This window comes from Trachemys scripta, chromosome 13 (assembly GCF_013100865.1).
Source record: "Trachemys scripta elegans isolate TJP31775 chromosome 13, CAS_Tse_1.0, whole genome shotgun sequence".
NCBI lineage: Eukaryota > Metazoa > Chordata > Testudines > Emydidae > Trachemys > Trachemys scripta.
This window is the reverse complement of record NC_048310.1, coordinates 21,799,294-21,812,110: the sequence shown is the minus strand read 5'-3', so window position 1 is coordinate 21,812,110 and position 12,817 is coordinate 21,799,294. Positions and strand designations below refer to the sequence as shown.

General features: G+C 42.0%; 1 protein-coding gene across 1 annotated transcript; it reads left to right on the top strand.

The window, feature by feature from the left end:
* The first annotated feature begins 2,612 nt into the window (after positions 1-2,612).
* Positions 2,613-7,500, top strand: NUDT19 (nudix hydrolase 19). Its single transcript, XM_034788713.1, has 3 exons — positions 2,613-3,364; positions 5,155-5,362; positions 6,641-7,500. The coding sequence occupies exons 1-3, from the start codon at positions 2,657-2,659 to the stop codon at positions 6,877-6,879; spliced, it is 1,155 nt and encodes a 384-aa protein (XP_034644604.1). The 5' UTR covers positions 2,613-2,656; the 3' UTR covers positions 6,880-7,500.
* The last annotated feature ends 5,317 nt before the right edge of the window (positions 7,501-12,817 follow it).

The window sequence follows — 12,817 nt, the reverse complement described above, 5'->3', positions numbered from 1 at the left end:
AATAGTCTGTGATCAAGTAATTAAAGATTATGCCATTATGCATATACACAAAGGGGCCAAATTAAAGTTCCATGGGCAACCTTAATTCTGGTATTTCCTAACTTCTGAATGCTTGATTTTGGAAGCTTTACTTTCTTTTAACCTCATTTTTTAAAAAAATATAATTTCTTTGGGCTTGATGTACATTTTCTGTAGAGTATCTGATCCACTCAAATAATCTCCTATATTTTACCATTTAAACATTGTTTATCTTGCCTTACTTCTTCCAGAGGTCTGCATGCTTTGTGGGTATCTAGTATGCTTCAGTAGCCTCCAAGCTGATGGTCTTAACTAAAGTCTTCTTTTTATTTTATTCCTCTGGCTCTCTCTTCTAGAGAGTTTAGTGTCACAAAGCTAGCGAAGAGGATACTGGAGAGGATGCTTGGAGTGCACTTTCACTTCTGCTGCTTCATGTATCTGGAACTCTCCTAACACCCTGGCTCAGAGCCAGGGAGCCACTTCTCTTTAAATCTCTTTTTAAAACCTTACTCTTTTTTTAGCTGAGGATTGACTCCTCTCAACATGTTTTGTGTTAACGTATTAAGGAAGTTTTTTTACAAATAAAATGTATTGCATGACCTGCAGCCATGTTACTTTGTGCTGTGCTCTTGTAAATAATAAACTCACAAGTTAGGCAGCGCTGGACTACTTCAGAACTTATGAAAAACCTACAAGGAACTCCAAGGTGCATCAGAAGGTAGCATTAGTAATTTAGTACTCTCTGAAACAGTATTGAAACAATATTCTAGCATTGTATATGGCACTCTTCAGATGAAATGTAAAACCTCAGTCCTGATCACTTCTGCTTATTAAAGATCCCACAGTATTATTTTTTGTGTGTGCAAAAGTAGGAAACAGGATATTAACAATGGCTACATTTCAAATTGTGTAATTACATCCCATCTCTCTAAATCCTCCCTGCAGTTCTATAAATATTTTTCACTTTCTGTTAACAGATGCAGTTTCATCCTTGAAATGGCTGTATTTCAATGGAAGATGTGATTCCTGTGGATAGTTTATGTTTCACTGTGACATAGTGGAGAAAGTTTGTGTAACCTGACTTCCAGCTACTGGAGTTAGGGAGGTCAGGAGCAAACAATAATTAAGAAGAAATAGGGCCACCCAGAGCTCAAGGTCTTCACATCCACTTGTTATTGTGATAGATTTTCTATTAAATCATTGGTTTTCTAACTGTAATCATGGTGGTTTAAAATCTCAAGAAATGCAGATTTTTTTTTTTCATTTCTTTGCACCAATTAACCATACAAGCTTCACTGACATGTACCACTGTGCATTCCTAAGCTTCTGCACAGGGAGACTAAACTACTTGCCTGCCTAAATGTTTGCCCTATAGGGATTCCTCATTGTCAGTTTCTGATATGCCTTCATCACGCTGATGGGTTTTCTCTTTGGGGATTATATTCGTGTGTGTTGGAATTTAATTGTTTTTAACACAGGCATTGTTACTTATCTACTCACTGTCCATTAAGCCAGGTTTCAGAGTGGTAGCCTTGTTAATTTGTATCAGCAGTTTGAAATGGGCCACCCTGATTACCACTACAAAAGTGATTTTTCCTCCTGTTGATAATAGCCCATTTCCACTTTAATTGAACTGTCTCATTAAATCTGACCACCCACTTGGTAAGGCAACTCTCATCTTTTCATGTACTGTGTGTATATATATATAAATATATATATATAGCTACTGTATATTCCACTCCATGCATCTGAAGAAGTGGGCTGTAGCCCACCAAAGCTTATGCTCAAATAGGGTTACCATACGTCCGGATTTTCCCGGACATGTCTGGCTTTTTGGGCTCCAAATCCCCTTCCGGGGGGAAATCCCAAAAAGCCGGACATGTCCGGGAAAATCGGGACATGGGGGCTGGCGGTCGGCCGGGCCGGGGGCTCGAGGCCGGTGGCCGACAGTCGGCCGGGCCAGGGGCTCGGAAGCCGGCAGTCGGCTGGGCCGGGCCGGGGGCTCGGAAGCTGGCGGTCGGCGGTGCCGGGCCGGCGGGGCCGGCGGGGCCGGGGGCCGGCGGTCGGTTGGGCCGGAGGATCGGGGGCCGGCGGTGCCGGGAGCTGGTGGGGCCGGGCCGGGGGCTCGGGAGCTGGGCCGGCGGTCAGCGGGGCCCGGCCGGGGGTGCTCGGCCGGGGGCCCGGGGGCCGGCGGTGCTGGGTGGGCCGGGGGTGCTCGGCCCGGGACGGGCAGTGCTGGGCGGGCTGACCCAGGCTGGAGACGCCGGGGCGGGCAGACTGGGCCGCGTCTCCTCCCCCCACACCCTCCTTACCTGCTTCAGGCTTCCCGCGAATCAAATATTCGCGGGAAGCAGGGGAGGGGGCGGAGACTTTGGGGAAGGGGCAGATGGGAGGCGGGGCCTAGGCCCCGTGGAGTGTCCTCCTTTTGGAGGCTTAAAATATGGTAACCCTAGCTCAAATAAATTTGTTAGTCTCTAAGGTGCCACAAGTACTCCTCCTTGCTTTTGTCCATTAAGCAGCATGCTTAAGCCTCACAGGTGCAGTGGCTCCTCCCAGGGGGCTGGGGGCGATGGAGCCGGGGTGGGTGGTACACGAGGAGAGCGGCTAGGCCACCACGTTTCCTGTCCTTCATGCCGGTATGAACCCGCGACTGCGGCATTGGCGAGAGGCGGCTACGCTGCTGCTGGCGGCCGGGAGCGGGGCACCGGCCCGGGCGGTGCGCTCCCCGCTACGCCCCTTTGACTACGAGATGTTGTTGCTGCAGCGGAGCCCTCGGAGCGGCTTCCTGCCCAGCGCCCATGTCTTCCCGGGCGGCCTGCTGGAGGCAGCCGACTTCTCCGCTGACTGGCTGGGGCTGCTGCCTGCTTTACCCCGCTGCGGGCTGGGCTCTGTGCGGCCGTCGCCGCCGGGCGGTAACCGAGCTCCGGTCTTTGCCACCGACCGGGCTGGCCTTGGCTCGCCGCTGCCGGGGGACGTGGCCTTCCGCATCTGCGCCATCCGGGAGACCTTCGAAGAGGCGGGCATCCTGCTGCTGGTGTCGGGCCCCGGCCCCTCCTCTGATCCCGGCCCGGCCCGCTTGCTGCCTCAGCACCACCTGCCGCCGGACCCGGAGCTCGCCGAGTGGCGGCGACGGGTGCAGCAGGACCCGGCCTGCTTCCTGCAGCTCTGCCGCTACCTGCGCTGCGTCCCCAACATTTGGGCGCTGCACGAGTGGGGCAACTGGCTGACTCCGGTGCCCAGGGCTGGCCGGGGCGACCGGCGTTACGACACTGCCTTCTACCTGTGCTGCCTTGAGGAACGGCCTCCGCACACGTCGCAGGACGAGCAGGAGGTGACAGGCTTCCAGGTAGGTTTCATCACCACGAACACCTCATATTTTTCCCTATACTTCCCTTACATCCCATGGAAACTATAGTCCTTGTACATCTTGTAACCTGCACCCTTGTGCAGCACCATTTGGAGTTGATCTGCCAGATTCCAGATGTCCATACACTTACTGACATTCTGAAACCTATTATATATTACATATTTTGTACAAGGTAGTAGATGATTAACCCATATACACCCACATGCCATGTGACTAGAAGGAGCTATTAGACTTCCAGAGGATAAATACATCAACCACAGAAGACCATCAAAAGGTGACCCACTTCTAGATCCCTGTATACTGGTGGCCCTAGTCCCTTGTTGGAGATAGACAGTCAGCCGTGTCCATGTTAGGTTTCTGTCCCTTTCTTCAGGGCTCTGTTTACTGTCTCCACAAAGAGAGAAACTTTTTTGTATGCTTTTCTAACACAAATAACACTCTGATAGGCGTTCAGACTGGGGTCTTCTGCTCTTGGTAGCTACTTGGTAAGGCCCTTTCCAACCCCAGAGGGCTCAAGAACTGCCTGCCACCTCCTGCTCTGTTCACTGGATGGTTAGTTAATCCTACCCTTTTATGGAACTGACTTCTTTATATTGTCCAGCTGAGAGTGTGGGCCAGTCATGAGGTGCTAATCAGCTGCTTCAGTTTCTTCCTAGAATCTGTCTCTGGGATTTTCTCTGGGGTGGGGAGTTGGTTGCTCCCTGAACTATTAAACGGGCAGATCCTCCTGTTATAATCACCCATCATACACCCACATTATGCAATATTAGAGGGATGTGACCCTTGATAGTCTATATGCTTGGGGATACTCTGGGGTGGTCTCAAGACAGAGATGGTTGTCTAATAATTGTGGTCCCTTGTACAAGTACACTACAATTTTTTGACACTACCAATGTTTCTTTGTCTCTGATAGAAACTACATACCATGAAACACAATCCAAAGTTTAAAACATCAGAGAACTTGTTTTGAACAAGTTAATATTTGATGATAAATATTTGTTTACTTTTTACCAATATCTCATCAGAAATGTATTGTGGATGTCATTCACAAGAACATGGAGGGAAAGGTGTGTCAGTAAAGGCCCATACACTATAGTCTTGATACATGAAACCAACATTTAGGTAATAATGGAAGAATTCCATGCATATAGAAAATATAACTGACATGAAGTTAACACTCTGTATCTGGTTTTTCTAATTTCTGAAAACTGAATGCTCTCCTTGGCTAAGAAGCAAGTGCTCTGAGGTAAATTTCCACTTAATAATGAAGGCATTTGTAGCAATTTTGTAGCTGAATTTGCTTTGACTTTTGCATTATTCAATGGAAGTCTTTATCATACCCTGAAAGCAGAGTTAATATCCCCTTTTAAAAACATCATTGAAGTCCAAATTTGGCACACTTACGTGTAGTCCTCAAGTGTCTTATGAATTTAAAAAAATCAACATTTTTGCAGAAGAAATATTTTAAAATGCTACCATTTTGAAACTGTGGTGTGTGTGTGTGGGATTTTTTTGGTGTGTGTATAACTCACCAGTACAGTTCCATTTCAATCTAAATCTGCGGGCAACACACTGAAAATTTTACCTCTTTTTGGAATCCAGAACGCTAATAGGGTCAACTGTTCAGATAAGATGTTATCGATCCCAGGGTTCACACAAGGCCTTCTTTGCCACTGCTAAGGGTTTCAGTAAGGTTTAAGCAATTGATAGAATTTCACCAAAAGAGCTCAAGAAGAAAATATTATTTCATGTTTGTCTTCCTTTTACAGTGGTCAACCCCTCCAGAAGCTATTGAACTCTTTAAGTCTCAAGAAATATGGTTTGCTCCACCTCAGTTCTATGAATTATGTAGGCTGTGCAACTTTACTTCACTTTGTGACCTGCATAGATTTGGTTCCGACCGTGCTTTAGAAGGGTGTGAACGTTGGATGCCTGTTGTTTTGGCTGCTTCAGATGGCTACATTCATCTGTTACCAGGTAAATTAACCAAGTGAAAGAGCTTTTATTACCATAAAAGAGCATTGGAAGGGATATAAACCCTCGAGCTTTGGGGCCAACTGACTACTAGGGAGAAAAAAGGCAGAACAATTTTTCCTTGAGAGTAGATTAGCCCATAATTGCCTATTGCAGGGTTTCTTTCTCTGAAGTAGTTGATATTGGCCATTCTTAGGATACTGGACTAGACAGACCACTGGTCTGATCAGTATGGTAATTTCTACATTTAATCAGATTGTCAGTAAGTGTTAACTCTCATACAGGGTATTGTGGGGGTCATTAATATTTTAATTTGTCATACTTTTCATGCTGAAGGGTACGATTATTTTATTTGTTTTTCATTTTTGTCTGCAGGATGAGTTAGAGCCCCATCCTACTGGCCTTATTTGGGCAATAGATCTGATCCTGCACTCCTTGCTAAGCAAGAGTTCCAAACATTGCAGTACCCCGAGTGATTATTAGCTAGTCCATCTTTTTAATATCTTTATCTTGCTGCTACCTGCCTATTTAAACATTTTAGTTTTTATCTTCTTTCCTCTCCTGTTGCTTTTTTTTTTTTTCCTTCTTCAAAAGGGCATAAATTGTATCTTTATGTTGCTATTTTCTCCTTCTTATATCTTTTTGGCTTTTTCTGGTCACCTCTCTAATTTTCTTATTTATTACAGTTGGTCTTTCTTCTGCCTCCTAATTTCCTTTCTATATTTTCATCATATTACACTTGCTCTCCATAAAAGGCTGGACAAGATCCTTCCACCAAGATCAGTTTTTAAACAAAACTGGGTAATCTGATCTGCTTTCTGTTCTTAGTCTGCTGCAACTTCTTGTGTAAAGTGGGAAAGTCACTTAATCTCTGCCTCATTTGTCCGTCTATAATATCTAATTACTTATGTCAAGGATGCACTGAGACCATATTCATTAGTGTACATGAGGTTCTTGGATATTTCTTTATTTGTATGTAATAAAAAAATAAATTCATTTTAGTATCTGGAAAAGCTGCCTTAGAACTTGAATGTTCCATTAGATTCCAGGTTTATTTCAACATCTGGAACCAGCAGTCTTGCATCACTGGTGGCTATTATGGAATTTCATGGCCATCTTGAAATTTGGGAAAGATTGGAAGCAATTTTCTTTTAAATCTGATTGTACTCTGAACTCCATTCCCACGCATTTTCAAATACTGATAATAAAGTAGCTTGTATCCTAAAAATTGCTAGATCACTGAAAAATAAAATTATTGAATTAAAACTTAATATTTTTCAGGAGATGAGCTGTATCCGAAAGATCCAGATTATACAGGAGAAAAGAAACTTTTTTTGTCAACAGATAAGAAGGTTGAAGAGCTAATGAAAGAAGACAGTACGCTTCACCGAGTTGTAATACAAAACCTTAACAATCTTAGTGTCCATGTTAATATCCAACCAAAATATAAACACATCAATCCACTAAAGATGGACTCTAATATAGTGGGAAGTAATGCAGATTGCAATAGCAGACTATAATATGTCATCTCTTTTAAATTCAGCCCTGGAGGATGAAGTCTTCATTTGCGAAAGAACAGGTTAGGTACATCATGGGTATCAACAGTACAAGCTTCTTTATGTTGCCATGCCAGTGTATCTCAAACAAGATCAGGAGAGGCTACTTTTGGTAAGAGGAGGGTTCAGACTTCATATATATTTAATGCTTTGAAACTGAACAAATGTGCCAGTTGTGATGTGGACACATGCCCACTGAGAACTTGATGTAAACTACCAACTTAATTCATGTTGTTCACCAAAGAGCCATTATATGGTAATGATATTTGGCCATTGCCAATTTATGTAATAAAAGTGGACTAATCTGTAACCCATGTCCCTTGAACAATTCAGTTTCCTTTTCTCATTGAGTACTGAAATATTCTTGTCGTACTCAGAATTTAGCTAGCTCTTCTATTCTGCTTCCAAAAGATATCTTTTAGATGACACTGTTAATGTGTCTAGAAATGTAATTGAAGGAGTTTTACATTGTATGACTGCATTTCCTACTCTCATCTTTGGGAATCTCCACATGTGTTCATTAAGTTAATTTATTTGCCAACATTATTTTGTTTTTAATTGTTTAATAAATGTTTATTTTCAATAGTTTTATTTGTATTACTTAAGGTGTACTGAGGGTTGAGAGATTTATTCCCTTTAAAATTTAAGTTTATTTCCAAATTAAGAACGAACTATCAAAGGACTGGTTTGACAGCAGTCATTCCCTTTATTTAGTACCATATTTACTTTAAGTGAAAGATTTCAACAACTTAAAAGATGAAAATACTGTTTACTGTATAGTTCTGAGAATACAGAAATTAATGTTACTGCATATATCAGTATGAACAACTGAAGAGGAAAATGTAGAGCCCTGAAAACATTACTGTCCTACCACAAACATCCCACGTTTGCTCCTTGGCTATTATACTGGTGGTATCTTGCCTTGCTATCTTTGTCTCGTGGTGTGGGAATACAGCTCACACAGCTCCCAAACTGTTGTTCATCTCTGCTACTTTTCTTTTACAAGTGGAGTTTTCAGAGCAAGACTCAGTGATATGAGATCTACATAAAGGTGCTGCATGTTATACATAGAAGGGAGAATAGAGGATAATTAGGGGCTAGACCGTAGATAGTAGAGCTCACCAGGTAACAACAGTTCCATTTCATGACAACTTTTGAGGTTTCAAATTTTGGTTTTGTTCTTCATTGGAACAAAACCAAAACTTTTTGAACAATTTCACCAACAGAATTGTTGAAACATCCATTTTCAGATCAAAAAGCTCAGATTTTCAAATTGTAAGTGACTGGGGAGTCCACCTGGGATGTCAGACCTTACTATCAAACTTAATCAAAATCAATAAATCTCTGTGAAACAGCATATATTGACAAAAAAAAGTTGAAACCACCTCTGCTAGACAACAAAAAGACAAGAAGAAGGCAAAAGTGGCAATTGGGAGATTTTGTGGGTTAGTATCTCATGTTATTTCAGCTCTTAACCACTGCAGTATTAGGAGAATGAGGGGTACAACATGCTTCTGTTCTGTGCGTACGTGGTCACTTAAATGCCCCAGCTTGAGCTTGTTTGCTAAACTTTTGTTTAGCCACTAAAAATGGCAAAAGTCTTTATAGCTAAATTTTCAGGCAGTGAACTAATAGCTGTTTAAAGAACAGGAGTACTTGTGGCACCTTAGAGACTAACAAATTTATTAGAGCATAAGCTTTCCTGGACTACAGCCCATTTCTTCGGATGCATAGCTGTTTGTTTTTACTAGCGTTATATTGAAAATATATCTGTAAAATAATGCAAAAATGCTGAAATGGTTAATTTTTATTACTTAGTTCTGTTACATATAGACTCCAAATAAACCTAAGTAAACAGAAAATGTCCATCTATCTAGCTGGTATTGCCTGGCAGTTTGTCATATAGGCATTGCAGTAAAAGTGACTTTTAAGGATAGGGTAAGGGCTTTATGGACTAGTTTGGGGACTGAGATCTGTGCACATAAGTTGGCATAAAAGAAGCTGACTGTCAGAGGGTGACACTGGCTCTTTAAGAGGAAGCAGGACCAGTGCACCTCTGTTGGGCTTAAAACAGGGCAGCTTGGGCCCTGGAGGGAGAGACCTTGTGGATGAGGGTTGTGTTAGAGCACAGACTGATTCAGTCAGGAAAAAGGCTGGTGAGAGCTGCCAGAGACCAGGGGGACTATGGAAGGTCCTGGAAGGAAGCTGGTATTGATTCCTGGGAGAAGGCTGGAGAGCAGCAAGAGACTGTTGCTTGCTGCCATCAAAGCTGGAAACTTGAAGCTCAGGGCTGGAGAACAGTGGAGGGGCTAACCTGTTGACACTCCATATTGGAGTGCTGGACTCAGGGAAACAATGAGAGAGGCAGAAGGAGTGAGGGATACTCTCTTGCTGAGGATGATCTCCCAGTAGAGAGGCAGTGGGAAGAGAGGTGTTCTACTATAGCTGGAAGGGCTGGGGTGGCTGTCCCGGCAGAGGGATAGAAGAGAACTGAGAAGGAGCCTAGGAGTGGTGGAAGATACTGGAGAATGGTATGGGAAGGACTCTCAGCAGAGAAGCTGGTTGAGTGTGCTTGCTGGGAAGAGTGGGGTTTTAAGGACTATTCACTGTGTGTGGGAAGTGAACTATGTTTAATACATAAGAACAGAAGAATGACTATACTGGGTCAGACCAAAGGTCCATCCAGCCCAGTATCCTGTCTACCCACAGTGGCCAATGCCAGGTGCCCCAGAGGGAGTGGACCAACAGTTAATGATCAAGCTATCTCTCTCCTGCCATCTATCTCCACCCTCTGACAAACAGAGGCTAGGGACACCATTCCTTACCATCCTGGCTAATAGCCATTAATGGACTTAACCTCCATGAATTTATCTAATTCTCTTTTAAACCCTGCTATAGTCCTGGCCTGCAGAACCTCCTCAGGCAAGGAGTTCTACAGGGTGACTGTGCGCTGTGTGCAGAAGAACTTCCTTTTATTTGTTTTAAACCTGCTGCCCATTAATTTCATTTGGTGGCCCCTAGTTCTTATATTATGGGAACAAGTAAATAACTTTTCCTTATTCACTTTCTCCACACCACTCATGATTTTATATACCTCTATCATATCCCGCCTTAGTCTCCTCTTTTCCAAGCTGAAAAGTCCTACCTTCTTTAATCTCTCCCATATGGGGCCTATTCCAAACCCCTAATAATTTTAGTTGCCCGTCTCTGAACCTTTTCTAATGCCAGTATATCTTTTTTGAGATGAGACCACATCTGTACGCAGTATTCAAGATGTGGGCGTATCCATGTATTTATATAAGGGCAATAAGATTCTCTCTCTCCTTTTTAATGATTCCTAACATCCTGTTAGCTTTTTTGACTGCTATGAACGTCTTCAGAGAACTATCCACGATGACTCCAAGATCTCTTTCCTGATTAGTTGTAGCTAAATTAGCCCCCATCATATTGTATGTATAGTTGGGGTTATTTTTTCCAATGTGCATTATTTTACATTTATCCACATGAAATTTCATTTGCCATTTTGTTGCCCAATCACTTAATTTTTTAATTTTTTTTGAAGTTCTTCACAGTCTGCTTTGGTCCTATCTTGAGCAGTTTAGTATCGTCTGCAAACTTTGCCACTTCACTGTTTACCCCTTTCTCCAGATAATTTATGAATAAGTTGAATAGGATTGGTCCTAGGACTGACCCTTGGGGAATACCACTAGTTACCCCTCTCCATTCTGAAAATTTACCATTTATTCCTACCCTTTGTTCCCTGTCTTTTAACCAGTTCTCAATCCATGAAAGGATCTTCCCTCTTATCCCATGACATCTTAATTTACGTAGGACCTTTGATGAGAGACCTTATCAAAGGCTTTCTGGAAATCTAAGTAGACTATGTCCACTGGATCCCCCTTGCCAACATGGTTGTTTGACCCTTTCAAAGAACTCTAATAGATTAGTAAGACATGATTTCCCTTTACATGTTGACTTTTGCCCAACAATTTATGTTCTTGTATGTGTCTGACAATTTTATTCTTTACTATTGTTTCAACTAATTTGCCCGGTACTGACGTTAGACTTACTGGTCTGTAATTTCCAGGTTCACCTCTAGAGCCCTTTTAATATTGGCGTTCCATTAGTTATCTTCCAGACATTGGGTATAGAAGCTGATTTAAAGGACTGGTTACAAACCATAGTTAATAGTTCCACAATTTCACATTTGAGTTCTTTCAGAATTCTTGGGTGAATGCCATCTGGCCTGGTGACGCGTTACTGTTAAGTTTATCAATTAATTCCAAAACCTCCTCTAGTGACACTTAAATCTGTGACGATTCCTCAGATTTGTCACCTAGAAAGGATGGCTCAGGTTCGAGAATCTCCCTAACATCCTCAGCCGCGAAGACTCAAGCAAAGCATTCATTTAGTTTCTCCACAATGACTTTATTGTCTTTAAGTGCTCCTTTTGTATCTCGATTGTCCAGGGGCCCCACTGGTTGTTTAGCAGGCTTCCTGCTTCTGATGTACTTAAAAAACATTTTATTATCTTTTGAGTTTTTGGCTATCTGTTCTTCAAACTCCTTTTTGTTTTTTCTTATTACATTTTTACACTTAATTTGGCAGTATTTATGCTCCTTTCTATTTACCTCACTAGGATTTGACTTCCACTTTTTGTTGGGGATTATATGAGCTATGTTTTGGTAATAAAATATCTTCAAGGAGAAGCATTATGAAGGCAAGAGAGCTGTCATGGAATTATTGGGGAGTCTGAAAGGGGGAAAATAAGGAAGGTGTGCTAGATTTTTCACTGGTGGGGCCACGGTAGCATACATCCATATAAGTGATGGAGTCAGAGAGGAGGGTTAGGGGCTTAATGTAATAAGATTACAGAAGTAGGTTAATTGTAAAGGGCATTAGATAAGCACAAGAAGCTTGTATTTGAAGTGGAAGAGGGTGAAAGCAGTGAGGGACTCTGAGTTGGGGAGTTGACACTGAGAATGATGAACCAATAATTTAGCATTTGAGGGGAATTAGGTGAGTGCTAAGAAGATGAGAGAATTTAAAAGTCTTTATACTACAACTGATCAGCTTCAGCATGAGACCTTCACCACTTCCATATTATCTGGCTCCCTTTACTTCACTTATTGCAGTTCACCTGTATATTAAAATGAGCCGTGAGAAGAAATGCAGCAAAAATGACATGCAGGGGATTTCCTCACTGATTGTGGAAGACAGTACAGCATTACATAATACTCCTTTACTCTTTTGCACTGCTACTGTCTCCAAAATCTATTTTTTCAAGGTTTTTTTTTTGTATTAGTTTGTTACTGATGTCTCTTCCTTATCTGTTCTTCGATTTTTACCTCTTTGAGTGAGGTATCTTTTTCTGTAAAACACTTTTGAAATCAAAGATTATTAAACAATTTAAAAGGGAAATTTAAATTCAAGTAAGGTTCATTTCCCTTGTAGAAAGATAAACTACAAACAAATTCTTATTACATGAGAGCATGTTCAGTTGAAAATATTCAAGAAATATCTTTTCCTTCTCATAAAAATGACACTGAGTTTTAAGACACGGGATCACCTGCCAGTAACATTTTAAATCTTAAGTGAGTAGTTTCCATTTTTACTCATGTCTGTATGATCTGATGTGTATGTTCCTGTTACACACTAATATAAGCAAAAGCAATCCAGCAGGGTGAATCTTCCAGGCCAAAAAAGAGGAAAATTTGAAATAAAGCTAGAAAGCTTTAGGTATACAAAATAAGGCAATGTCAGAAGAAAATTTTAAGTGAGTTAGATACCATTTGCACACTATTTCTATGGGAGACTAAATTGTTATAAAATACTAATGACTGAATGAAAATCAGTGGTGGAAAAATGTGAGAGACTAGATTCTTGCTGTAGGGTGGAGCAT